Genomic DNA, 27,449 nt, shown 5'->3' on the forward strand with positions numbered 1-27,449 from the left:
TGATGATTCCTCTGAGCCAGGTCACGTGCAATTATTCCTCCCCCCCCAATATCCACTTCCCCCTCCACTTACATCTAACGCCACTCACAACCCAAACAGGACTTTCAGCTGGGAAGCCCCACCCTCACCAGAACAGTAACGGTTGACAATTCAAAGCAACGCTTGCCTGAAATTTCAGGAAGAAAAGGATCCCGTTGTGCGACACCAGCCGCATTTCTTGTTCAAAGCGCTTGAAGGAGCCGCTCTGGCCCTCAAATGTGATCTCTGCATAACCGGTGCCATCGAAATAGGAGCCGTCGGTCAGCCAGGGGTCCCCTGTCGATTTAGACCTAAAAGAACGGAGAAGTAAAAAAGCTGACAAGAAGAATGCCCAGTCTTTTCTTTTAATTAACATATTTATTTATACTTATTCATAGATCTACAAGAATGCACACCCATTGCAAAATATCTTTTTATCATATACTAAGATAATAGGGATGCAGGTGGCGCTGTGGGTTAAACCACAGAGCCTAGGACTTGCCGATCAGAAGGTTTGAAACCCCATGACGGGGTGAGCTCCCGTTGCTCGGTCCCTGCTCCTGCCAACTTAGCAGTTCGAAAGCACGTCAAAGTGCAAGTAGATAAATAGGTACCGCTCCAGCGGGAAGGTAAACGGCATTTCCGTGCGCTGCTCTGGTTCGCCAGAAGCGGCTTAGTCATACTGGCCACATGACCAGTACGCCAGCTCCCTCGGCCAATAAAGTGAGATGAGCGCCGCAACCCCAGAGTCGGTCACGACTGGACCTAATGGTCAGGGATCCCTTTACCTTAAGGTAAGACAGCTACTTAGTCTAAAGAAGAACAAAGAAAGTAGACAAGAAATGGAGAAAGGGAGAGAAAAGGGGAAAGAGAGGGAAACTACAGAAATAAATAAAAATAAAAATAAAAGAACTTCCAGCTTTCTCTCCTGCAGCTACATATAATATTCATTCCTTAAAACCCAACCATTCTGTCTTCCATAAATCTGTATTGTTTTCAATCTTCAAATCCTGATATTGCAAGTTATTTTCTCTTTCAAACAAAAAGTCCCCAAGTCCATGGCAAATCTATGCAAGTGGGCTCTAGAAACACAGAAGTCACGCTGCTTCTTTTTTTAAAAAAGAAATTCTAAGCCTCAAAAATGGGGAAACAAGTTTTTGAAAGTAAAGACTGTAGTTTTTGCTTTCAGGGGTGTCTCATACTGTGGAGAGGTAAAGACCTGGAAATCAGCAAAAGGCTGCATATTGCTAGAGCTCGGCAGCTCTTTGCAAGAGCTGGCAAGCTGCGATTAGGCTGAATACCCCTCTGAGTAAGAATAAATAAAACGCCAGGGCACGACATGTAAGCAGCACAGTTCAAGAAAGTACAGGTTACGTATGAAACAATCAAATAATCTAAGATCTCTGTGGGATCATGAAAATCTCAGACTTACAAAAACTTATTTTTAAAAGTAAGTTTTCTGGCAGTAGGAACTGAGGGTATGTAGATAGATTCTGCTACAGGCTTTTTACTTGTTTGCTTGTTTACTTGAAAGGTGCAGCCAAAGCTTGTGCCTGAGTTCAGCAAACTGCCAGCATCTCTCAAGCAAATGAAGCGACATATCTTTAGGCTTTTGTAGAAAGCGCAGGAGGTCTGAGTGGAGCATCCCTGCCTCTGCTCTCTCGGTTCCTAAAGCCTCCGAAACGTCTTCTGCAAACCCCACCTCATTCCTCCCCTCGCACTGCCCCAGCAAGCCACTGTCAAAGCAAAGAGGAGCGTGGGCTTGGCGTCACTTGCTGAGGGCTCAGCTCACCTTGTGCACGGCCTCTGGGCGGCAGTGTCCAAGTGGAAGGTGCGCTGGAAGTTGTACAGGCTGACGACTTCTTCATTGAGAGAATCCATCTCTATGCAGCCTTTGTAGTTAGGGTAGCGCAGGGGTGCCGGAGGCTGTGGGTAAGAGAGGAAGCGTCCAGGTTCACAGCCGGGATGGGCGCAACTCTTCTATTTCAATTTGGTGGGCTAGGCCAGCAGCCTCACCCAACCCCCTCTGGTACCTGGGTATTCCAGTTGCTCCTTGGCTGCCTCCATCTCTACATGGACTCACTTCCCATTTAAGATGCCTAAACCCTTTGCGATTCTGCAGTCCCAGCCTCCTCTTCCCACCCATAGGACTGTCTGCTGCACCAGGCTTCCCATCTGCATTTTTGCTAATGAACCTACAAAACCTGATCTTCATCTCAGGAGTAGATCCATCAGTAAGCATGCTGACTGGCCAGGCTTCTGCTACCAGTTACCATCAATGATGAAGTTGCTTGGGGGTTGTTATTATTACTTATATCCCACTGTGATAGGAATTTTGAGGTCTTAGATATATGGCAATGTTCATAAGCGTACCAACCAAGCACATGCATAGATCAGCACAGAAAGACCGACCTGGAACCATTTTGATTCCTAAACTGAGCAAATGTTTTCTCTGCAAGGTCAAAGTGGGAAATCTCCCCATTGTCTCTTTCCTCACAAATCCTGTCTTAAGGGAACATTTAAGATATGGCTAGGGTGTGAGCCTGTGACCTGGCCCAGGAACTAAGTATTTATCATTACAAAAGACTAGCCAGGCTCCCCAGGAAATCCAATCAAGTAACCTGCCAGGCAGGAGATAAACAACGACAGGAGAAAAACAACATTCAAAATTTCTGTTTTAGACCGCCTTTTTTGTGATGTAGGTATGATGTATCTGAGGGGTGGTCTTAGGTTACACCCCTTCTGTGATGTATGTATGATGTTTCTGGGGGTGGTCTTGATCTACAGGGTGGCAATTTCAAAAGTCTTTATAAGGCCTTGCGCGCCATTTTTCTGGGTTCCTCCTCCTCTCCTGCGGGTGAGGGGAGGATCCTGTTGCAACAGATCAATAAAGATCAAGCTTACTAGCTGCTTTGCTTCTCAATATTCTCTGGTTGGCCTCTGTTATTCTCTCCTACCAATAGGGAAACTATGTAAGGACTCTATATGGGCTCTTGGATACCCCATAAGGGAAAAGGGCAATTTTTGTTTACACCACCACCATCCCTTCCAAAGGAGCACAGCATGGCAAACACATCAGGCATAGAGTTGCAGAGTTGGGAGGGACCCCAAGAGTCATCTAGCTTAACCCTCTCCAGTACAGGAATCTGTGAGGATACCCAGAGCTCACAGGGTTAACAGCTCAAGGGAAATGACGTCCTGTCACTGGGGTGTGTTCTCATCTTTGTTATGTGAACGTTTTTACTTTCTGTTTCGGCTGCGACAGGAGAAGCATCATGTCTTCGCTCTCTCCTGGCTGACTTGTTTGTTTTGCTGCTGTACAATAAAGCTTTGTAGAATAGAAGCTGTTGTACGAGAGTTTTACTGCATGGCTGAGATTCCTTCCACACAGGCACACCGCTGCACAAGATACTCTGCTGAAGCCGGGAGAAGCAGGTTGGCACAGTGGAAGCAGACGGGATGCCACAACAGTCCCGCTGTTCGCAGCCTTGACGAACTCTCAACAGAACAGAATCACAACTAAAGAATCCCTGACAGGTGGCCATTCAACACCTGTTTAAAACCCCCAAACAAAGGAGGTCTTAAAACATTTTTAAAGCATTATACAAACAGTTAAAAGCATTCTCTCAGGCAGTGCTTTCAGGCTGCTAGAAACAGTATCTTACAGCCATCGTATGCAACCCCTCAAGATTTATTAATAACACGTGCCAAGCTTACTGTGTTATTAGCTGAAATGTGAATTTATCTGGGAAGCAAGCCATACATTGTAGGCGGGAGTCTTTGCATCATTTAATCATTTTGTGCTGCAAATTAGGGGCATTTCATGCTTTCTATCAGAAAAACATTAACTTTCCCATTTGAGTAAAAGGCAACAGAGTGTTCCCTGTGGAGTGTTGCACACATTTAAAACAGATGTTTTGATATATACCTGGCTATGTGCTTAGTATTGCTCAATGACGGTCCCTGCTGAAAACGCCATGTGCAACAGTAAAGGCTTGCCTGACCCAAACCACAAATGGCTGCTACTGGTGTTGGTGATCTGGTGTTACAATAACAGCAGAAAGAGCATCCCCACTCCATGCCCCCCTCCACTACTAGTCTGGCCAGCCCATCTCACCGTGAAGCTGGAGGGGTAGCCGCCCACGTACAAGACCACGTTCTGGGGCTTGAAGTTGAACAGTCCCTGCTCTCCTTTGGCAACGCTGTCGCCTTTTGTCTCGTGCAACGTTTGCTTCTCCACCGTCACAGACATGTGCCCGTACTGCAAAATCCTGCAAGGAAGGATGGAAGGAGATAGGCTGAACAATGCAAAGAGCAGAGGCTAAATAAAACAGGCACAAAGGACACTTGCCAGGCCTCCCAGGGGAACAGCTCTGAATCCTAAACGTCAGAACAATTTCTTTTATTTCCCAAACAGGAATGATTGGCCCATGTCTTCTTACCCAACAAGCAATGTCCCACATTCTAAACAAAGAAATAGTATTAGAATGTTCTCTCTTTCTCTCTCCCACACATTCTTTTCTCCCACCTCCTCCCTTCCATACCTGTTGATGCTGACTGCTGCAAATTGCTCTCCAATTTCTTCGTCAACAGATAAATGTGTTGGTTCCTCATCCCCCAGTCTGTAGACCCATTGCACCTTGCGGTCTTTCAAGATGACGCCCATGTAGTCACCAGTGCCCTGGATATGCACAGTACAAGCACAAGTCACCAGGAATGCTTGACATCTCCTTGCCAAGGCCATCCCTTGGACAACTCTCTTGGCGCTGGTTACGGACTGCGAAGCCAGCTTTGGATGTACAAGCTCAAGAGTTGGCACAGCTTGCTGCTCACCTTAATCATGTCAACATACTTGGTATCACATACCTGACATGGCTCTGTGCCAAATAAATGGCTTTTTATCTGCATGCAGCACAGACACACCGTTATCAAGTAGTGACGTCAGCATGCAAAGATGTTGTGCAATTGCTCTCCCCACCCCCATTCCATGCTTCTCATATTCTCTCTCACAGAAGCAAATGTACTTACATTCCTGTGCCCCAGGTACAACACAAAGCGCCCCGGGTCATCTCCATTTTGACGCCTCTGCCTCGGTTTGGGCTCTGGGTTCTGGATGTAGAATTTGAGGGAAGTGTAGGCAGCCAAATCCTGAAGGTTGCTGGGAGTCCGGATCTGCACACCTGAAGTTCCATTGAACTTCACTGGGACTTTGATCTAGAAGCCAAGAAATCAAACCAACAGAGGCTGACATTGTCTCCGAGGAAGGGAGCCGAAAGGTAGAATCTGTTGCACTTGAAATATTCAGCTACGTTTCACTCAGAGGAGACCCACTGAAATGAATGAACATGACGACTCAGTAAGGCCCATTCAGGCCCAAACGTAAGGTCTACTATTGATGAAAACTTCCACTGACTACAACTCCTATCTCCATCTTTAAAAACCTTCACTGCATAAACTTCTTGCGCTGAATGCCTGGCCATCCTGATAGGTTCAAAGCTTCTCCTGGTGGTTGGAATAAAAACTGTTTGGGGAAGGGATAGGTCAGTTGCAAGACCATGAGACACTTAAGTTGAGGTTTGAGCCCCACATTGGGTGAAAGATTCCTGCACTGCAGGAGATTAGCTAAGATGAGCCTCGTGGTCCTTCCAATTCTTTAAGTCAAACCCTTCACTGGCCCTGCAAAGAGCTGTTCTCTCATTTCTGGCTGAATGTTTTAAAATATCCAAGGACTGTTACAAGACACAAATGGGGAAACCCATGGCCCTCCAGATGACATTGGGCTCCAACTCTCCCATCAGACCCCATCAAAAACATGGCCAATGGTCAGAGCTGATGGCAGCCACAGACTGCCAAACCCAGAGGGCCACAAGCTTCCTATTCCTGGCCAGTGAACCTACTTGGGCGCAAGGCAACATCTAAGCCAAGCTGGAACCTTCTCTCATGGGTTTCTGGAACAAGGTAGGTAAAGGTAAAGGGACCCCTGACCATTAGGTCCAGTCGTGACCGACTCTGGGGTTGCGGCGCTCATCTCGCTTTATTGGCCGAGGGAGCCGGCATACAGCTTCCGGGTCATGTGGCCAGCATGACTAAGCCACTTCTGGCGAACCAGAGCAGTGCACGGAAACACCGTTTATCTTCCAGCCGGAGTGGTACCTATTTATCTACTTGCACTTTGGTGTGCTTTCGAACTGCTAGGTTGGCAGGAGCAGGGACCGAGCAACGGGAGCTCAACCTGTCGCGGGGATTTGAACCGCCGACCTTCTGATCGGCAAGTCCTAGGCTCTGTGGTTTAACCCACAGCGCCACCCCGTCCTCTACAAAGTAGAGGTTTGCTTTTGAGCCCTGGAGTAGAAGCAAAGAGACTTATCGGCTGTCTCTCTGACTCTCTGTGTCTGTACCTTACTGACAGCATTCCGGGCCAGCGAGATCAGCTGGCGCACCCGCAGGATGTTGTCTGAAACAGTTGCATTGTGGCTCCTTCTGTTCTCCAGACTGCTCAGCTTTCCCAGGAGCAATGGGAGGGTGCTCTCAAGGCTTGAGACTGGAAGGCAGAAAAGAAAACGAACTCAATGGGACAGCATGAGCTAGAGAAAAGGCACAGGACTGACGGCTGAGAGTAGAAAGGGAGTTCAAAGAAGGAGTAGACACATTTCTGGGAAGCAGGATATCGACACCTGAAAAGTAGGACCAAGCAACTGTAGCTTGCAAACTTGCTGAGCTCCTGCTGAGCTACCACTCTCAGCTTAATAGTAATAGTAATTTATTATTTGTACCCCGCCCATCTGGCTGGGTTTCCCCAGCCACTTTGGGCAGCTTCCAACAAAGATTAAAAATACATTAAAATGTCACACATTAAAAATTTCCCTCAACAGGGCTGCCTTCAGATGTCTTCTAAATGTCAGGTAGTTGTTTATCTCTTTGACATCTGATGGGAGGGCATTCCACAGGGCGGGCGCCACTACCGAGAAGGCCCTCTGCCTGGTTCCCTGTAACTTGGCTTCTCGCAGCAAGGGAACCACCAGAAGGCCCTCAGAGCTGGATCTCAGTGTCCGGGCAGAACGATGGGGGTGGAGACACTCCTTCAGGTATACTGGACCGAGGCCGTTTAGGGCTTTAAGGGTCAACACCAACACTTTGAATTGAATTGAATTTGAACCTGACCTGCACATGCTTTTCTTATGCTTAAAATTCAGGAGCTGAAGTAGAAAGTTATATCTCTGGAATTTTGACTGTCCAAACTGTCTTAAGTTCAGTGATAGCTGCTCTCCTGGCACAATGATCTTAAAAGCAACCATGCCAGAATGTAAAAAGCAGACACAACCTCGCACAACACTGCAACCCCTTTTGCAAGCTCTCTTACTGCCATTTTTATTCTGGTCCTGTCTTAAACAAGATCCCTGTTGAACTGTCAAGTCATTGCCACAGAGGCAACTGCAGAAAAATTACTAATTTCATTCCTGACTCATATTAATTATGTGTTCTGACAATCTGATTGCCTGTCCCAGTAGTCACCGACATATAATAAAGCAGGGCATAAGAGAAGTTGAAATTATTTACTGACTGGGAGAAAGAATATAGCAGGTGGTTAATTATCTAAATGGCCTATGTCGAAAGGCCAGAAGGCAAAAAAGAGAACAATTTATTATATTTTTTTCACTTTAGCACTCTGCCAGAAAAAGAATTAATGGCATAAGACACACACAATTACAAATCAAGTACAAACAGTGGAACGGACAATGTGAAAAAGTGTACAGGAGGTAAGAAATGAAAGGAGTCTATTTGGCCTGTCACATTGGACATTGGACAGAAAAGCAAATAACAATAGTTAGAAATTTGTTCAGTTTGCTTTTCAGTGGAGCCAAAGCATTTTGATCGCCTTCAAACCAGTCTCCACCTCACCCCCGAAAAAGTACAGATATATTTAAACGTGACTGTTATGTACCTGTGTTCCTGGCATCACGAACAGCTTGATTTAAATCATTGCTTTTAAGGTCCCCATATTGTTCCTTCCATTCATCAAGATTCTTCTTCATATCGCTCAGTCTACCTTCCATCCTAGCCACTGTTTCACTGGCCTCCGCAGCAGCGTCTTTCGCACTCTGGATGGCCTCTGAGGTGCCATCTTGCAAAGGAAAGATGGTAAGTTGTAACCAAAGACAAGAGAAGGGAAGTTTTTAATGCTGAAGTTCTTAATGTTTAATGTATGTGTTCTACAGTGGTACCTCGGGTTAAGTACTTAATTCATTCCAGAGGTCCGTACTTAACCTGAAACTGTTCTTAACCTGAAGCATCACTTTAGCTAATGGGGCCTCCTGCTGCTGCCGCGCTGCCAGAGCACGATTTCTGTTCTCATCCTGAAGCAAAGTTCTTAACCTGAAGCACTATTTCTGGGTTAGTGGAGTCTGTAACCTGAAGCGTATGTAACCTGAAGTGTATGTAACCCGAGGTACCACTGTATATGTAAATATATGAGTTGGCAAGCATCGTGTGGAAGAAGCCCACAGACTATTTCTGTGCCACATTAATGATAATAATAAATTCTGTTTCATTTAAACTCTTTGGTTGGGGTGGGGAATCATCAGACAGACGCCGGGATTTGGTTAATTTTGTAATTTCAGTGTTGTATCGTAAGGATATAAAGCAAAGGGCCTTGAATCAAGCACTGCTTGGCTTTGGGTAGTGGAACCTGGAACATGCATGCTCGGAAGTGACACGGATTTGCTAACATGTGCAGAACAATTAGTGCTAACAGCAGGAGAGGCTGCAGTGGGATGGAGTGCCCAGAATGTTAAAAGGAGACTTCACAGGGGCGTTTATGAAGGGACTGAAACCTGGACAAACCTTGGACCGTGTCTAGAGTGCTCTTCACTGACTGCAGCTGTTTCAGAAGTTGCTCCTTCTTTGTTTGCATGCCAGCCAATCTGTCCTTGGCTGCCTGTAGTGCTCCCTTGATGTCTTGGATGAAAATAAACAAAGTCGCAGGGTTACAGATCTACAAATCAGGGTTGCTGAAACGAGGCGTCTCTACTCGTTGTGCTGTGGAAAAGGCCTGGTATAAATGAATCTCTGGGTCATGGACTTTTAAGTATAGGAACATAGGAAGATGCATTTCGCCTATTTAGACCATCAGTCCATTTAGCTCAGTACTGGCAACACTGATTGGCAACAGCAGTCCAGGGTTTCAGACAAGAGGACAATAACTTCAATTTGTTATTGGTCAGTAAAGGGTCTGCTGATTTTTCTCTTACCTCCACTGAGCCTCCTCTGCTCCCTCTTCACAGCTTCTCCTAAGGCAGTACTGTTTTTCTTCATCTCTTTTGACACGGCCCCAAGATCATCTAAGATGACACTCTGCAAGCACAGAAGACAACTGTTCACACCTTACCTGCCAAGAAATCCACAGAACATCTGGAACCCTCGGCTCACCTCTGGCAGCTCTAACTTCCATTGGACTTCCCCTCATGAACCCTGGTCCATTTCCTCCCTGGTCCATGTCCCCACTATACCACAAGTCCCTAAGAGGTAAAGGTAAAGGACCCCTGGAGGGTTAAGTCCAGTCAAAGGCAACTCTGGGGTTGCGGCGCTTATCTCACTTTCAGGCTGAGGGAGATGGCGTTTGTCCACAGACAGATTTCCGGGTCATGTGGCCAGCATGACTAAGCCGCTTCTGGCACGACGGAACACCATGATGGAAACCAGAGCGCATGGAAAGGTCGTTTATGTTAAGTTGTGGGTGAACATATCAGACGACACAGCGATTCTTCAAACAGCTCTTGTTTATTCATAGGCCAGAACAGAACTGAACTGAAGGGTTCAGCCAGCCTGCTTACATAGAGCTCTACTACAACGCAACTGTAACGCTTTCTGTAACTATCCAATCACTGAACGTCACTTTCAATCCCTTATTTGCATATGTGGACCTGAGTGAAAACTATCTACAGTATCCCCCTGCTGGCCCAGGGTGAGAACTTCAGTACATAACAGTTTACCATCCTGCCACAGCGGTACTTATTTATCTACTTGCACTGGCGTGCTTTCGAACTGCTAGGTTGGCAGGAGCTGGGACAGAGCAACGGGAGCTCACCCTGTCGTGGGGATTTGAACTGCCGACCTTCTGATTGGCAAGCGCAAGAGGCTTAGCGGTTTAGACCACAGCACCACCCACATCCCACACAAGTCTCTAACCTCTACACGTTTGCAAATAGGACAGAATCCCTGTCACTGAGTGGCTGGTAGTTCCGCTAACTAAACTGAATGGAGCATTTCAAGCCCAATTCAATGAATTTATTGGTTAATGTAGCTACATGATTTCCTTGCATGATCTGGCTTTCCAGGCTAGGGCCAAGTGTATACGCAAAGCTCAGAAGAGTGCATAAACAGGCAGGAGCATGCCGGCTGCCAACAGCCCTCCCCAGGCAAGAGATGTCAGTTTGCCAGGTTCTTTCTCCCTTCGCCTGCCAACAAGCTCTGCAAACACAGCCGTCTGTCTGTAAGACATCTGGGGAAAGGGAGCAAATCACATGAAAAGGAGCCAGTCCTCCTTGCCAGTCACAGCTGCTGCACAAGGGAGCCTGGCGCAGTCTTGGTTAAGCAGGTAAGCACAGAGCAGATGAGTGAAGGTGCCCTGTGTTCTCTGACACCCGTGTCCTTGCAGGTGTACAAGCTGCAGCCAAGATTTCTTATGTCTGCTGGGGGGTGGGGAATAAGAGACTCATACCATCAAAGCTTCGCCGGCAGCATTATAAGCTTCATTGGCCGCTCGCTGCGCATTCCCCACTGCCTCAATGATGCTGGCGTAGGCGTTGGAAGCATTGACTGCCCGCTGGATGAATCCATCCTGGTTCGTGCCATGGATGATGCTGTTTTCGAAGGACAAATATGTAAATGGGAGGATGTCTGCCATTAGCCCTGCAGCTGAAGTCCACCTGCTGCATGAAGGCTGAGCGGTTCAAAGGCACTGTGGCCTGGAGTCCTTTGTACAGCCCTGGCCAGAGAACAGGTTAGCATCTTCAAACGTGGCAGGATGGAACTTCCTGAACATCATTTCCGTTCTCTTAGCGCTGCTGCGCCTTTAGAGCAGGGCTGAGGAACCCTACGACTGCTGACATTTTTTCCTTTAAATACCCAGATAGAAAATAACTCATTACATGGTGAAGAGTGAAAAGATTTAAGGGCCTCCTATATAAACTACCAAGTTACGGGGCAGGTAGAGATGCGGTCACAATGGAACCAACCTTAAATTGTGCTCCTGCTTGTTCCTTGGGCAAGGAAGGCTTGCTGTCAGTGCTGATCAGCTGATTGGCACCGGCAGTAAGCCCTGGATGGATTGGCCATGCTATGGGGAGCTCCCAGCTGGGGACTTTGTAGTCCCTGTCAAAATGGCCCGTTGGCCAGATCCTTTCCCTACCCCTGATGTAAAGGTAGAAAGAACACCTCTTCTTTTGAAAAATGAACACATATAAGGCTCAACTGTTGCCACACGGGTAATCAGGCATGGCACCACTTTTTCATATTATGCAACGGATCTAGGTAATACCGTATTTTTCTGTGTATAAGACAATTTTTTTATTAGGCAGGTGAGTGATTTTATGGCAATCCCCCCCCCCCCCGCCAAAAAAGCTTAACAGCTCTGGGCAATCTCCCCCTCCCCCATTTCCTAAATTTGGAGTCCCCCCAAAATAGGGGTCATCTTATACACGGAGGCGTGTTAAACACAGAAAAATACGGTATGCAGTATAGGCAAGTACTCTTAATCAACGTTATTAGAAGGAGACTCCCAGCACAGAAGTCCTCGTGAGCTAGGAAATGAGAGCTCAAGGCCCAGCAACAAAGGAGGAGCCCTTACCTGGACAAGTTTCTTGCTAGCTCATCCAGAAGCTTTGCATGCTCTTCGGCTGCCTCAACGACTGGGATCTTGGTGCTAGCGAGAGAGTACTCCTTTGCCTTCTCTGACAAGGGGTATCTGGCACCATCCAGCTGGGCTGCTAACTTCTCAGATTCCTACAGGAGAACAAGGGGCGTTGGCCAGCATTCATTAACCTTGCAAGTCCTGCTTCTCCAATTCCTTCTTTCTCTGGCAGGAGATGGATTTCAGTAGGACTGGAGACCCTTCCCACCCCCCCACTATCAAACATCTGAATGCCCTCCTCCACTCTGCTTGTTTTCAGTAAAAAAAACCCCAACCCACTGTGTGCAAATGGGTTTCACAGGGTGCATTGATGATATACCACTATTTTATCTTCCCAGGTGTTCTCCAAATGGTATCTAGAAACTGTTCAAAAACATTACACACGAAACAAACAAACTGGAATGCCTCGCTGGAGGCTAAGGTGCAAAAAACCCCAGCTTGCTGGAGCTATGTGGAAACTTAAGGACTCCTATAAAAGATATCCAAACATGAAGAATTTGACTTACTGCTGAACTGCGCAGGCAAGAGTAACCTGTTCGTCACAACCCAAAGGGAAAAGTAGGGAATGGGAGCTGGCTGGGATTGCCACAAGAGGCAATCATCATTTTAGGAACAAAGTTTGTCCTGTAGTTCTTAAGAGGGCAGACACCATGTTGGAATTAGAGGATGTCTGCTCTTATTCTTCTGTCTGCTGCAACACAATCATCCTGTCTGTCCTGTTTGCTTCCTCTTCTCAGCCTAGCAAGCAGCAGCATCTTGAATCTCCTGCCTACACACACCTTTCAGACTTGCTGGGTAGCCCGAGTTTTGCACCACTCACCTCCTTGGCATTTTCTATTATCTGCAGGAAATCAGAGACCTGGGAAAGGGAATCTTCAGCCATGCGCAAGGTATCCCGGACAAGGCCAAACTGTTCTTGCAGTTCCTTGCTCTTTTGCTGTAATATATAGATAGCCCCATAACTTTGACTGCTGCAGCTTAACTTTAAAATCCAGAATCATTTTAACAAGGTTCTCATCACATGGCATAGAGTGGTTCTATAATGGCACACACTTCCCAGATTATCATGGATGCTTTAGCTAGATTCCTGCTTTACAGGGCGTTGGACTGGATGGCCCTTGGGGTCCAATTCCAGCTCTGCAATTCCATGATTCTCACCCCCTTGTTTCAGGATGCAGAACCAGCCTAGTCCCAGAACACCTTTCATCTCAAGTCCCTACACTGAATTGATGCATAATGCAGTCTCCTTGCAAATGTCATGAGCCAAGAGTTTTCACCACCAAACTGGCACATCTATTTGTTCGTAATTAACAGAGGTCACATAAAACTTCCATGAGTATGGCGGCACACAGTGTGACCAACAGACACAGTTAATTTCCTCTAAAGTGCCACCTGTGCCATTTCAGGCCTGTGGCAGTCCTTAGGATGTTGTAAGAAAACGACGCCGGATAATTCGAATCTCAATTTGCACCTGACCTACAATTTCTTCACTCGAATCACATTTTTAAAACAGATTTTCTCTCCTATGAGGGGGGAAATTGCATTTGCACGTCCTGACAAGTCTCCCTCTCACTCGCTGAATTACCTGTGAGATGGCCAAGTCGCCTCGGAGTGCTAACCTCAAAACATTAAAAACTAGCACCATGGAGTCATGACTTTTAAAAGACACGGCAGGCAGAAATCCAACTTGCATTTGGAAAGCCAACTGAGGAGCCTCAGGAAGCAAAGTTACACTTTGCTGGTGCAGACGGGGATCCATTGAGCTGCTAAGCAGGGTGGATTTGATTTAAATCATTAGTCAGTAAGCCTTGATTTAAATCACTAGTCAGTAAGCCTTGATTTAAATCACTAGTCAGTAAGCCTTGATTTAAATCACTAGTCAGTAAGCCTTGATTTAAATCTTTTCTTTCTTCCTTTCTTTTTTACAGAAAGACTCATTCTTGCTGGTATAATCTTAATATTTACAACCAGATGAAGGTTTCATTTTTGGATTAATAAATTTTCAGAGTCACTTTTACAGTTATATAAAAAATTACTGATTTGGTTATACTATTAGAAATACATAGACAGATAATTATGAAATTATTGTGAGGTTTAATAAGTTAACTGTTTATATTTGGACAACTTTTCTGCTGTACCTTATCGGAAGGAGAAAAATAATCATTTCCTGAATAACAATTTAAACAATTTATTTAACTAAAACAATAACATTTTAGCATATGTATCCATGTTTGCTAACTGATGCTGTAAAACGGTTTTTTTAAAAATAAAAACTTAAACTGAGTTTTAGCACACATGAAAAACTTAAATCCTCATTTCCTGATGAATAGCCTTTGGACTATAATGTAACAGAAAACTATATTTAGAAATATTTTTCCTCCAAAAGCACTTTATTTTAAAAATCCAATTTAAATTTTAAAAATCTGATTTAATTTTTTTTTAAAAAATCTGATTTATTTCTTTTATTTTATTTTAAATCATTTATTTTTATCCACCCTACTGCTAAGTCATGGTGTGATTCAAAGAAAGGCATTATGACCGACTGGGAGGGGAGGAAACAAAAAGCTACTGCCAGCAATTGCCCTCTGTCCTTTGAAAACTATGTGTTTTCCCCATTTGCTGAAAGAATTCCCAAATCTGCTACTCCTCTTTTGCAGCCTGAAAATGGAACCTGTGGATGCAGTAAAGCATTTTTGGTGCAGTACTGAAAGGTGCGTTTGGTTGTCACAGGCTGAGTAGGGGCAAAGGACAGGGTCTCCCCTGCAGTGGTTTCCCATTGAGTGGCTTATCAATGCATCCCTTTCTGCCACCAATGCTAGAATACAGAACCCCCGGGGGGGCCACTAGGTGGCGCATCAGAAGATGGCTGACAATAACATCTCTCCGACCCACACGAGGTAATTTGGAGGCTATGATGGGGGTAATTAGCCTCCTTAACCCCCCCAGGATTGTGGGGGGGGGGGGACGGCCCTTGCCTGCTGTGCCCTATACCACCCCCGAATTTGTGGGGGTGGGGGCACTAGGCACAAAGCCCTCCTGTGGGATTCCGGCACTCCTGGACGCCGTCCCTGATTCGCGCCGCTAGTTGCAAGCATCTTCAAAAGAAACAATTTGGATGAGATAAATTGCACATGCTTCAAGGAAAAAGGGGAGTAAAGACTGCTGACAGAAGAGATCTCTGATAACAAGACAAGAATAAATATGAGAAGATACGTCAAGATACGGTATGACTGAGGGGGGAGGGGGGAAAAACCTGCCTTCCTTTTTCTTATGTGATTTAACAAGAATCCCCTCCCCTAATGAGTCAGAAACTAAGGACTTAAGCTGTGGATTTAAGGCTGTGTGGAGATAAACTTTCGAACCAAAGCAATGTTTCAAGATGAAGCTGGAAAGCTAAGAGTTTTGGAATGACGCAGTTAAAAATGCCGTCGCCATTTTGGGAGGCATTGTTGGAGCTCTTGGGTCTGGGAGGAGAAAGAGAGAAATAGAGTTGTTTACATATCGTGGATCAACTCCTCGGTGGGACTTAAGAGCGACAAATGCCAAATTTATGATGGAAAGAGCGATGTTATCTACGAAGGAGATATATAGAAACCGTCTGGACTTAGTGGAGGAACGGGAAATCCACACAGGATTATTATTTTGTTTATCGGCTTAAGGAGACTAACAGAAGAGATCGTAAAGGAAAAATAGAAATTATATGAACAAGATATGATGTGGAAACACCAAGATAAGACTGGATAGAATTATGAATTTTGTTTGGACTGATTGGGACTGATTTGGACATTAACGCAGTAATAAGAAGATGATCTGAATCCCCCTTTGGATCTTGAAGTATGGGTTCCCCCAACAAAATTTAAAAATTTGGCTTTGTAATTTGGAATTTATGTGATGTGATTTAATTTGATGTGATTGGCCAGTTAATAAAAATTATTTTTTTTAAAAAAAAATAGAATACAGAACCCCCTTGTATGTGGCAGTCCCTCTGAAATTCCCTCTGGCATAGCGGCTCCCTCAGCACTTCCAGCTCCCTCCTCGTACCTGGGTCTCCTCCAGGTGATTACGATTTAGGCTGTTGAGGTCCTCTGTCTGACGGGTTTTATTCACAGCTTCGTTCAGAGCATCTCGCAGGTCCATAAGTTCTGAACTGTACTGATCCAACTGGCCGTTGATTTGGTTCAGCAGTTCTTGGTTGGACTCCAACTTGTTGAAGAGCTCGGTTTTCACACGGTCCAGCACTGGCAGAACAAGAGCTCAAAAAAGTTAAAACTGTTCAGTGTCTACTAGTCTTGCACAGGCCACAGGGAAGGCACCGCAGGTGCTGTTTAAAGTACGAAAAGAAATTTTGAAGAGCTCCAAACTGAGTGGGTGCAGGGATTGGCGTGGAGAGCCACAGACAATTTGGGACCATGAACCTTAACAGGTCATCTCATCACCTAGAATTAGATACACTTTCAGGTGCCATCCTATTAGGAGGCCTTGTCGGAATCTCCGCTACGCCGAGCTGATAAAGCTCATCTTCCGGAATCGCCCTCCGATGTGATTAACCACCTGAGCCTTTGATGAGGCTCCAAGCACATTCCCATTCAGCAGAGAATCAAAGCAGCACGCGGAAGTGATGAGATTTATGGCTACATCGCTATGCTTTATTCTCTAGCTACACAGACAGAAAAGAAATATACATCCTCTCTCTGTGAGAGCAGAGAGCAACTGGAAAACAAAGGAACAGGAAACCAGTAACATCCTGTCTTCCATGAGACTTCCAACAGCCTGGATTGTGTGGAATGCAAAACAGAGTCTTGTGACTCCAAAGCACTGCACAGTGGCAAACAGAAACTAAGAGCTTGTCCCAAGTGATGCCAGAATCGGGTCTTCAGTGTGGCAGCACCTGCTCTTTGGAACTCCCACTGCATGTCAGATTGCCTATCAATTCTCTATTATCTTTTCAGCACCTGCTAAAGACAACAAGACGTCTAAATGGAGACCTTTATCCCAGCTGGGACCTGTAGTACAGCCTTCCTCAACCTTGGCCCTCCAGATGTTTTTGGCCTACAACTCCCATGATCCCTAGCTAGCAGGAGCAGTTGTCAGGGATGATGGGAACTGTAGTCTCAAAACATTTGGAAGGCAGAGGTTGAGGAAGCCTGCTGTAGTAGATTTAAGCTGATTTTAGGTATGTGCTGTGAAAAAGCAACATATATTAAAAACAGCATATGTGTGTTTAAGTTTTTATGTATGCAGTTGCTTTAACTGTTTTTAATATATGTTGCTTTTTCACACATGCTCTTATTACATTGCAAATCACTCTGCGATGCCTCATGAGGTGATTCATACTGAATAACAGCACAACAACAACAACAATAGTAACAACCAGGACCTTGGCACTCCCAAAGTCTACACACACACACACACACAAAGAGAGAGAGAGAGAGAGAGAGAGAGAGAGAGAGAGAGAGAGAGAGAGACTCCTTGTTTGCCATTAATACTATACTCACATTTATGGGCTTCGTCGTGTTCCTCATTGGCTGTTGCTCTTTGGAAACTAAAATCCGTGGCCTTCATGTGCCTCAGCATTGCATCGACCTCAGCCAACTTCTGCCGGAACTCCTCTGTGGTGGTGGTGCTGGCATTTGTGGCAGCGAAGATTTGCATCTGGCATACAATTTCTAGACAAAAAGCCACACAGTTTCGTTTCGTATTTTTAATGAAGCCAATGAGTAAACCTGGTCCTTTTATACACAACCAATGAAAAGCACTTTCATATTATTCTGACCCATTTGTTTCAGGATGCTTTATATGGGTTTATCTTCCCTACCACTGGCTCGCTTTCGTCTGGGTCACTTCCCCTATTCTTGTTCCTTGAGATTGGTTTCAACTGTTTTTAATGTTATGTTTTAAATTGTTGCAACCTGCCATGAGACCTGCTGGTAATCACAGAATCAAAGAAATGCAGAGTTGGAAGAGACCATGAGAGTCATCTAGTCCAACCCCCTCAATTCAGGAATCTTTTCCCCAACATGGAACTTGAACCCATGACCTTGAGATTAAGAGTCACATGCTCTACCACTTGAGCTATCCCAGCTGATTAAATAATAATAATTTAAATATAATTCTAGCAATAAGGAAAGTGGCTCCGACATGGCTAGGTGCCATTTAAAGCAGGGGGAACTTTGAATCCTTCAGGTTAGCCATATTGATTTGTATGCTGTTGGTGGATTTTTGTCATTATCTTGTTGGGCTGTGTATGTGATAAAGGGGTGAAGGCGTCTTCTTCTATTTGTCCCCGTGTCAGTTTCAGTTTATTGGTTAATTTTTCTAGTAAGGCTGTTTCCCATACTATTTGGTACCATTGGTCCATGCTTACTCCTGACAGGTCTCTCCAGTGTCCGGTTATGATGTTTCTGGCTGCTGAAAGTAGGTGGGTTATGAGTTCTTTGTGGTGTAGATGGGTATTATTGTCTTGGAAGATGTTTAGTAGGGCCAGTTCTGGGGTGATTTCTAATGCTTGTTTAGTTATTTTACACATTTCTTGTATGGCTGTTGTCCAGAATAGTTGGATTTTGGGACACTCCCACCACATGTGGAGGTATGTGCCTATGGAGATGCACCCTCTCCAGCATTTTGGTGAGGTTCCTGGGCATATTAGTGCTAGTTTTCTTGGTGTTAGATACCACCTGTAGGTGAGTTTCAGAGTGAGTTCTTTTCTTTTTGTTGATATGGATTTAAAGGGGGGTTTAGACCACATTCTGGGTGGAATCCTTCAGATGTTGCTTATCTACATTTCCCATCATCTCTGACCACTGGCTATGCTGGCGGTGGATGATGGGAGCTGCAGTTCAGCAATGCAGAATGCCACCAGTTCCCAACCACTAATTTAAAGGATACTCAAATCTCAAACGGTATTGAGAGACAGACAGACAGACAGACACACGCACACACACACACACACACACAACGCAAGTGATGTCTTTCCAAATCAGGAATGCTAAAAGCTACAGCCGTGCCTCACCATCAAGTTTGTACCGAATGTTAGTGATATCTAGAACAAGGCTCTCTGCATGCTGGTAGTTCTCTTCTGCACCATCTGTGACTTGGTTTGCTTTTCTGTGGGTCATTGTTGCCTAAAAGCAGAAACAGAAACAAAAGGCTGGTTTAGAGGAGGTCCAGAAAGACTCAAGGAAGTGGGCAATGCCAACAACACGGGGTGGGGGGCAGGATTGCGGCTTTTGGGATCTTTGGCCAAAAAGCAACCAGCCTTTATTTGCTTCTCCTCTTCTCAAGGCTGCATTATTATTATTTGTTGTTGTTGTTTTTATAGTATTTACAGGCCGCCCTTCTCATAAAACATCAAATTGGTGTTCAGCTAGATAAAAACTTCTTCTTTTATATAGAAACCATTAAAAGCAATAGAGAGAAATAATTAAAACAACTGCCTACTCAAGAAAATTTCAAATAACTGCATTGGTCTCTGGGCAAAAAAAGCTGTCAAGGAATGCCCAGTCACTGTCAACATCGCCCTTACTGTGGCTTGTCCATCTGATACAAAATGAAAAGAGGCACCCACGCCAACTGTACAAACTGTGGTGTTTTCTGAGTGCAAGCGACACGGTCCTCCTCAAATCCCTGGAAGTATTACTAAACTAATGCTGCACTTCTGGTGCTGTGAAATGAGAAAATAAGAACAAGGCATGCAGAAAAGCAGCACAGAAACCTACTGGGATAACAAAGGGTGATGGCACATAAAGAAAGGAGGAATCCTAGTGAGGACACAGCTAAGGTCCTCTGGACAGAAAGCATTTCATTTCACTTGCGTTCCACAGAACAGCAGGCAGACTTCTGGTAATATATAACTTTTGTAGTACTAGACATGGGAAGATAAAGGGGAAATAACACAAAAACTTCGCACCTTGTGCTGAAGTGCATTCAGATCCTGAACGAAGTCTGTGTTCTCTTCTTCCAGCTCATTGGTCTGCTGCCTGGCCCTGTTTAGGGATCTCTGATAGTCACGGAGATGGTTCTGTAAGGAGGAAAAGAAAAAGAGGACTGAAACTGGAATCCAAAAGCCCTACAGAAAAACTAGGTAAGAGTAATAAGTAGTATAACACTCCACATACAGTGATGGCTTGCATAGAACCATTGATGCTATGCAGACGGGCCCATGCGATGGAGGTGGAGTTGAGGCTCGTCAGCTGATTCCTGAGCGCAGGAAAAGCATTTCCAATCTCCTCAAGGTCTTCCAGCAAAAGCAGCACGCAGCTGTCACAAGCTGTTGATGGGAGAGGGAAGTTAAATGCACAACTCTTAGATAATGCCTGTAACGAAACTGTAAGACTATTCTAGATGCGAGTGCCTGACTAGGGTAGACCTATGTTTCAGCAGTCCCAGATAGAACCAGAATCACAGAATTGTAGAGTTGGAAGGGACCGCAAGAGCCATCTAGTCCAATCCCCTGTGATGCAGGATTCCTACCCACAGCTGTCCTTGGGTGGGCTCGAACCACCAACCTTCTGATTAACCGTCAGACACAATGACCCACTGTGCCACAGGGGGGCAGCCGGAAAAAAAAGACCATATTATTAGATCATCCAGACTTACAGCCTACATACATATATCTGCCCAATCATTTTTACAACCCACTCATAAAACTTTAGATTTTCATAAAGCAGTTGGTCCCAAAAGTCAGACAAGTATCTACTTTGGTCAACCTATATAAAATATCTGAAGAATATCTGAAGAAGTGTGCATGCACACGAAAGCTCATACCAAGAACTAACTTAGTTGGTCTTTAAGGTGCTACTGGAAGGAAAAAAAATTTTTGTTTTGACTATGGCAGACCAACACGACTACCTATCTGTAACTATATAAAATAGTTAGAAGATGCAGTTCCCAGCAACATTGTGGTGGGCTCTCCCGCCCCACATGTGGTTTTAGTTCAAGACACAGCCCAACATCATGATATGATTTTGAGCTGATATATAGCTGCCAATAACCACAGTGCCAAGTTTGCACTGTATCGGATGGTAATAAATTTGTATAAATTTATCTGCTTGCCAAATCAAAGCCACATGTGAATGATATGATAGGGCCTTTACTATGGGCCAAAGAAAGATGAATGAATCATTCTGCTTAGAATGCTAAACACACAAATTTGCAAAAACTGTTCTCCCTAACTTATCCTAAACATCAGAATGAAACAAAAAAACTAAGGAAACCCAGGAGAAAAAGAAGAAAACTTTGAAAAATACAGGTTCAGCACCTTTTGACTAAGAGAGATGTCATGGATGGCTGCAAAAAGCCATTGGCTTAGAAGCTGAGCTGTTACATAAACTTTGCAAATATTCAATAAAAACACAATCCTGTCAGTACACCAGTCTAGGGACCAGGTGAAGCTGTCGGTGGGAAACGGAACGGCAGTACTATCACAATAATTGTGTGTTTATATATGAGAGAGGTACATTAATAGGGTGCAAGAGAGTGAATGAGGCTTTGCTTGAGAGAGAGAATGAATGGGAAATGGACACACAGGGTATTATAAAAACAAAAAGCACATCTACAGGCGTTTGTGAGTTGCCACTTGCTTTTATGTAATCTAGCAAGTGATTAAATCTCTAAGAGACTGTGCACTTTATTTATGAAGGAACAATTAAAACAGCTGTAAGGCTACTGCTAGGTGATTTATTAGTAGTAAAAAGAAACCTATTGAGGGTTGACTGCAGGCTAGAAGAATGTGAATACCGTGAATCACTAGAATAACGTGGAGAAAACTGACAAACACCCGGGTTCAAACTAATTTGATTTGGCTAATGCCCCCGGCAGCCTATTTTGAAAAACTAAAACAGCCACATGCAGCATACAAGTCATATCCCTTGCACGAGTGCCCTATAGCTTTGCACTTAGCCAACTACTGTGCATCTTGACATTTCTGTTGTCTGGTAGTGGTATGCTTTGGTCTGAATCATATGAGCTCATATGGAGTGTCTCTGTTTTAAGACAGGCAGGTTGGAATCTATGCCTTTTGGGGTCCAAAGTTATGCCAGCTTTTCCTGCACCCACTCCTCCCCATCCCCAACCCCCCAGACAACCACCACCACCACAAGCAAAAGATCCATGTAGCATTCCCCAATAACCTCCCAATTTCTTGCAAGGAAAAGTTTTGAAATTTTGTAGCATCAGTGCCATCCAGTACAGAGACACTTGCAAAAAGAAGCAGGCTTGCTGAACTGATAACACCAAAGACCATGGACAGGGAACTGAGCAAAGCAAACAAGACTAGCCTTCGCATCTCATGCTGTCTGGGCCATCCACCACAGGGATCTCGTGCTTCTTAATACAGGTGCTGCACTGCTTCCCCGTCAGGCCATTGGAGCAGGTGCATTCTCCAGTCCGGGGGTTACAGGAGCCTCCTTTGCACTGGCATTCTGTAACGAGAACAGGAGAAGCCAGAGCAACCTTAAACAAGATGCACTCATGAAGTCACATCCTTCTCCCCCATATTATGCAGAGTGGGGTGACGACCACATCCACTCATCGCCATTGGATGAGGATCAAACCCTTCACATAAACATGAATTGAAAAGGCACAGAAGAAGAGGAGTTTGGACTTGATATCCCGCCTTTCACTCTCTTAAGGAGTCTCAAAGCGGCTTACAATCTCCTTTCCCTTCCTCCCCCCCACAATAAACACTTTGTGAGGTGAGTGAGGCTGAGAGACTTCAGAGAAGTGTGACTGGCCCAAGGTTACCCAGCAGCTGCATGTGGAGGAGTGGGGAAACGAACCCGGTTCACCAGATTACGAGTCCACCGTTCTTAATTCAGACACACGGTTTATATAGTTATGTATGTGTTTGCCTTGTACATTTATGGACATTTATTTTATATTTGAGACTTTGGAATTCTTATAACATTAGTGGATGCTTAACAGTGACTGAAACAGACTCACTTGAGCAGCCGTTTGTGTTGAGCCCCCAGTAGCCAGGAGAGCACTGCTGGCAACGGGAACCACTAACACCCGGATTGCAATTACACTGGCCATTGTGGGCATGGCAATCCGCGCTCACGGCTCCAATATCACAGTTGCAGCTCTGGCAGCCTGAGCATGTTTCGAAGCCATAGTGCCCTTCCTAAAGGGGGGGAAAGACGCAGAGTTAAGATTCCAGCTTATAAGAGGCAGGCAAAACCCTGTTCACTTCGCCAGGGCTTGCTCCACTTTTGATACGACACTTTCTGCCCAATAGGACATGAAACTGATCTTAGACTGAAAGCTCAATTCATTTTACCTGACAGCGGTCACAGTGCTGCCCGGTCACTCCAGGTTTACAGTGACACTTGCCAGTCCTAGAATCACATGATTCCGTCCCACAGGGCATACAGTTGCATTCTACAAGGGGAAGAAGAAGAAAATATTTTTTAAAGGATTTTTTAAAAAAAATAATAAAGTCCACTTGTATTGAAAATACAAACAAACAAACACAACCCCAAATAATTTTATAACAGGGGACACACAGCAGTAGAAATATTTAGAAATAAAATTATGAACTAGGCGTTTATTTTCATTCATAGTTTGCCTTCACTTGAAAGATTCAAGGCAAGCAAAAATGTATTTCAAAAAGGACAGTCACATAATTTAGGGGGCATTTCTATGTTGCAGATTAGCAAAAGGTAAAGGTAAAGGGACCCCTGACCATTAGGTGCAGTCGTGACTGACTCTGGGGTTGCGGCGCTCATCTTGCTTTATTGACCGAGGGAGCCTGCATGCAGCTTCCGGGTCATGTGGCCAGCATGACTAAGCCGCTTCTGGCAAACCAGAGCAGCGCACGGAAACGCCGTTTACCTTCCCGCCGGAGCGGTACCTATTTATCTACTTGCACTTTGACTTGCTTTCTAACTGCTAGGTTGGCAGGAGCTGGGACCGAGCAACAGGAGCTCACCCCATTCTGGGGACTCGAACCGCCGACCTTCTGATCGGCAAGTCCTAGGCTCTGTGGTTTAACCCACAGCGCCACCTGCGTCCCTTTGTATAACAGATTAGCATAACAGTAGAAAAAGACTGCATGCTAAAGATCAGGCTTCCTCAACCTTGGCCCTCCAGATGTTTTGAGACTACAATTCCCATCATCCCTGACCACTGGTCCTGCTAGCTAGGGATCATGGGAGTTGTGGGCCAAAAACATTTGGAGAGGAAGCCTGCTAAAGACAATCTGGCTTCTAGCTACAATGCATCTTATTTCACCCATGGAATGGGGAGCATATTTTGTTTCAATGTAATTCAGCTGTGGAATGAGATATTAGAAATCAGTCCAATTTTCTACATTTCTGTGTGTGAGAATGCATTTCTGCCTACTGCTTGCTTCCAAAACCCACACAGGTACCCAGGAGTACAGCTAGTTACCAGCTCTGGGGGCACACCTACCAGTGCAGTTCTTTGCCAGCACAGCGTCTCCATAAAAACCTGGGGCACACACTTCGCAGCGGGGCCCTGCCGTGTTGTACATGCACCCTGTGCAGAATCCTGTCAACGGGTCACAGTCGCTGAACAGCATGTTGGGGTCGGCGTTCCCACTGCAGTCACAAGGCTGGCAGGAGCTGCCAATCACTAGAGGGTTTCCATAGTAACCCGGAGCACACCTTTGGAAGGAGAAAGGAAGGGCTTAGGGAGCTGCAATCCATGCATCCGCACTGCAGTTGCCTGAGGTCGCTGCTCCTCTGCTCAGTGAAACACTGAACAGGTGGTCGGTAGGTACCGTATTTTTTGCTCTATAGGACGCACCTAGTTTTAGAGGGGGAGAACAAGGGAAAAAAATTCTCCCCCTCTTTGCGCAGTGCCCCTTCAGCGAAGCGGCCATTTCTCCTCCTGCTTAGCTGAAGTGGCGCTGCGCAGAGAGGGAAAGTTGCACAGCGCCTCTCCAGTGAAGTGAAGCCAGAAGAGCAAGAGAGATCGGTGCGCACCAATCCCTCTTGCTCTCCTGGCCTCAGTGAAAGCAACGAGAAGCCTCCGGAGCGCAGCGGGAGCTCCTGCTGTGCTCATGTGGCTTCAGGCAGCTATCCCTGAAGCCTGGAGAGCGAGAGGGGTCGGTGTGCACCGACCCCTCTCGCTCTCCAGGCTTCAGCGAAAGCAACGCGAAGCCTCTGGAGCACGGCGGGAGCGCTCCCGCTGCGCTTTGTAGGCTTCGCGTTGCTTTCGCTGAAGCCAAGGAGCCTGCATTCACTCCATAAGATGCGCACACATTTCCCCTAAATTTCTGGAGGGGAAAAGGTGCATCTTATAGAGCGAAAAAACCGGTAAGTGGTAGCCCCTTTCCATCCCTATTCTCCTGTCTCTGCATGCCCCTCTGTCAGGAGCCGGAGTCAAGTGCAGGTCAGCAATAAAAAAACAAGGTGTCAATGAAGTTAACTCTTTATTCAAAGAAGCCAAAACAGTGCAGGCCTAGTGATCCTACCAACTCTTCCCAGTAAGTCTTGCTCCATTGAGGCCGTTGCAAAGACTGAAGGTCCCCACCTTCCCAACACTTTCTAAGGCAGGCATCCCCAAACTTGGCCCTCCAGCTGTTTTGGGACTACAATTCCCATCATCCCTGACCACTGGTCCTGTTAGCTAGGGATGATGGGAGTTGAAGTCCCAAAACAGCTGGAGAGCCAAGCTTGGGGATGCCTGCTCTAAGGCTCCCTCTCTCCAAGGTCTGTCCCAAGCAGTTGCAAACTGCATCTGTGCACAACCAATCACTGCTCTTTTCATTTCTCTGTGGGTTCTAGGAGACTGTGGGGGGTGGGAGCTGGTTGCAGCAGGAGGGGGAGACTCTCTGGATTCTTCAATGACCTGTCTCAACTCTGCCTCTTGGTCAATCTCCTCTCCAGCTTCAGCCTTGGAATCTGAATTGCTCTCTGTCACAGCCTGTTCCAGCTCACCAAACTCTGTTACCTTTTCTGATTCAGGCACAGTGGGTTCTCCTTCATTGGAGAGCACATGTTGCGGTGGGAGCAACCATGACATCCCCTGTTGCTGGGTGGGTTAGTCTGGATGGCCACAAATTTGATTGGACACCTTCAATTGTTGCTGGGGGAAATCGGTTGTTGCAATTTTATTTGATTGATGGGGGTGCTATATAGGTCCCTTTGCGCAGCGTTGAGCTTCCTCTTTTCCCTGCGCACATCTGATTACCCGCCCACCCTCCCTTTATTTAGGGTTTGTTCAAGCTGACCTTGCTATGCCTGTCATGGGGTCGTCTGCTTTTGGGGCAGGGGCCTGGTAGGAATGTTACCATTTGGCTGATTGGCTGGTGCCATTTGGTTTTTGCCTACTGCGTGGCAAATCGTCACAACTTGTAAGGTTGCAGTTAGGCACTGGTTAATTTTTGGTTGGTGGAGGGGATGTGGTTGGCTGTGCCTGCCCCTCCAATGCTGCTGCTGTAAGGGTATTCCATTAAAGGAATCCAGGGGCTCGCCATGCTTTTGTCCGAATCCCTGGCAAAGGGCTAGGGCCACGCGAGAGCCCCTGGGAGCATTTGGGGAGAGGTGAGAGCCTGGTGCCCAGCTTTATTCTCTCCCCAAAATTGTTTACCCTTACTGACTTCCGCAGGGGTGCGGTTGTCAGTTCTGTTCCTATCTCCAAGTGGTAGCCTAACCAATGCCTAAGCAACCACTCACATACTGTAATTCAATAAAGTTGTGGCCAAAATTATGCCAAAAACCAAAACAAAAATGATATGTGAACCGTGTTTTTATTCGGGGTGTCTTGGGGGTCCTCAACACGCAACTCCTCCTCTCAGTCTGCTCCTTCTTCTCCCTCTGACCGCTCATTGTTGTCGTCCCACCACCAATCCCCTGGCTCTGAGCCGCCTTCTCCTGGGGGTTCACCACTCCTTTGCACCCAGCCAGTCCATGACACCCTCAGGATCCGGATTACATTGTTCCAGGCAACCCGAGCCAAGAGATCCATGACCCCCAAGTTGCTATTTACCGTTCACACGAGACTCCCGCATAGCCAGGCTTGCACAGACACTGAGTAGCAGAGCCCTTGTGGACACATCCAATGGCGAAGCTGAGGCGGAAAAGGAGGAGAGAGAAGCTGTCAACATTCCCTAAGAGCGACACAGACAAGACGTAGTAACACTTGGTCACCGAAAAGCTTTTACAAAAACAAATGAGATCTGAAAGGGCACATGAGGCCAAGCCTCTGCAATAAACAAGGATCCTTATAAAGCCACATTCAAAAAGGATTCAGAAAAGGAACAGGAAACAATACTCCTTAGTTCAAGATGCTGAGGGCAGGCAGGGAAATGGCATGCCTGAATGCAGCTGCAAATCAAATTCTGGTTAGTTTAATAGCCCAGCTCAGAGTCTGACAGTGGCTTCTTTTGAAACGGACCAGAGCTTATTTTAGAGCAAGTTCCCAAGTAATGCGAGGCAAAGATCCAGCGCAACTGAACCTAATCTCGGCAGTTCTCTTCCCAGCTGTACAGGAGGAGGCAGGGAAATAGGGGAGCGTGGCCTCAACTGAGGTTTGTCTGTGTACTTTTAAACCACGGTTT

At 45.8% G+C, this 27,449-nt stretch overlaps 1 protein-coding gene across 1 annotated transcript in view; it reads right to left on the minus strand.

Moving 5' to 3' along the window:
* LAMA5 (laminin subunit alpha 5) overlaps positions 1 to 27,449 on the minus strand; it is a 197,543-nt gene that overhangs the window by 20,433 nt on the left and 149,661 nt on the right. The window contains exons 44-65 of the mRNA XM_083618257.1: positions 26,879 to 26,959; positions 24,335 to 24,549; positions 23,202 to 23,302; positions 22,865 to 23,045; positions 22,201 to 22,344; positions 20,041 to 20,192; positions 19,833 to 19,943; positions 18,936 to 19,047; positions 17,422 to 17,592; positions 15,968 to 16,164; positions 12,747 to 12,863; positions 11,864 to 12,018; positions 10,736 to 10,877; positions 9,267 to 9,369; positions 8,860 to 8,973; positions 7,961 to 8,140; positions 6,417 to 6,559; positions 5,047 to 5,232; positions 4,563 to 4,699; positions 4,136 to 4,289; positions 1,811 to 1,944; positions 167 to 329 (exon numbers count right to left, since the gene is read on the minus strand). Of these exons, the coding sequence (XP_083474383.1) occupies positions 167 to 329; positions 1,811 to 1,944; positions 4,136 to 4,289; positions 4,563 to 4,699; positions 5,047 to 5,232; positions 6,417 to 6,559; positions 7,961 to 8,140; positions 8,860 to 8,973; positions 9,267 to 9,369; positions 10,736 to 10,877; positions 11,864 to 12,018; positions 12,747 to 12,863; positions 15,968 to 16,164; positions 17,422 to 17,592; positions 18,936 to 19,047; positions 19,833 to 19,943; positions 20,041 to 20,192; positions 22,201 to 22,344; positions 22,865 to 23,045; positions 23,202 to 23,302; positions 24,335 to 24,549; positions 26,879 to 26,959 (3,193 nt within the window). The remainder of the gene's footprint in view (positions 1 to 166; positions 330 to 1,810; positions 1,945 to 4,135; positions 4,290 to 4,562; positions 4,700 to 5,046; positions 5,233 to 6,416; positions 6,560 to 7,960; positions 8,141 to 8,859; positions 8,974 to 9,266; positions 9,370 to 10,735; positions 10,878 to 11,863; positions 12,019 to 12,746; positions 12,864 to 15,967; positions 16,165 to 17,421; positions 17,593 to 18,935; positions 19,048 to 19,832; positions 19,944 to 20,040; positions 20,193 to 22,200; positions 22,345 to 22,864; positions 23,046 to 23,201; positions 23,303 to 24,334; positions 24,550 to 26,878; positions 26,960 to 27,449) is intronic.

This window comes from Podarcis filfolensis (genome assembly GCF_964270895.1).
Source record: "Podarcis filfolensis genome assembly, chromosome: 6".
Taxonomy (NCBI): domain Eukaryota; kingdom Metazoa; phylum Chordata; class Lepidosauria; order Squamata; family Lacertidae; genus Podarcis; species Podarcis filfolensis.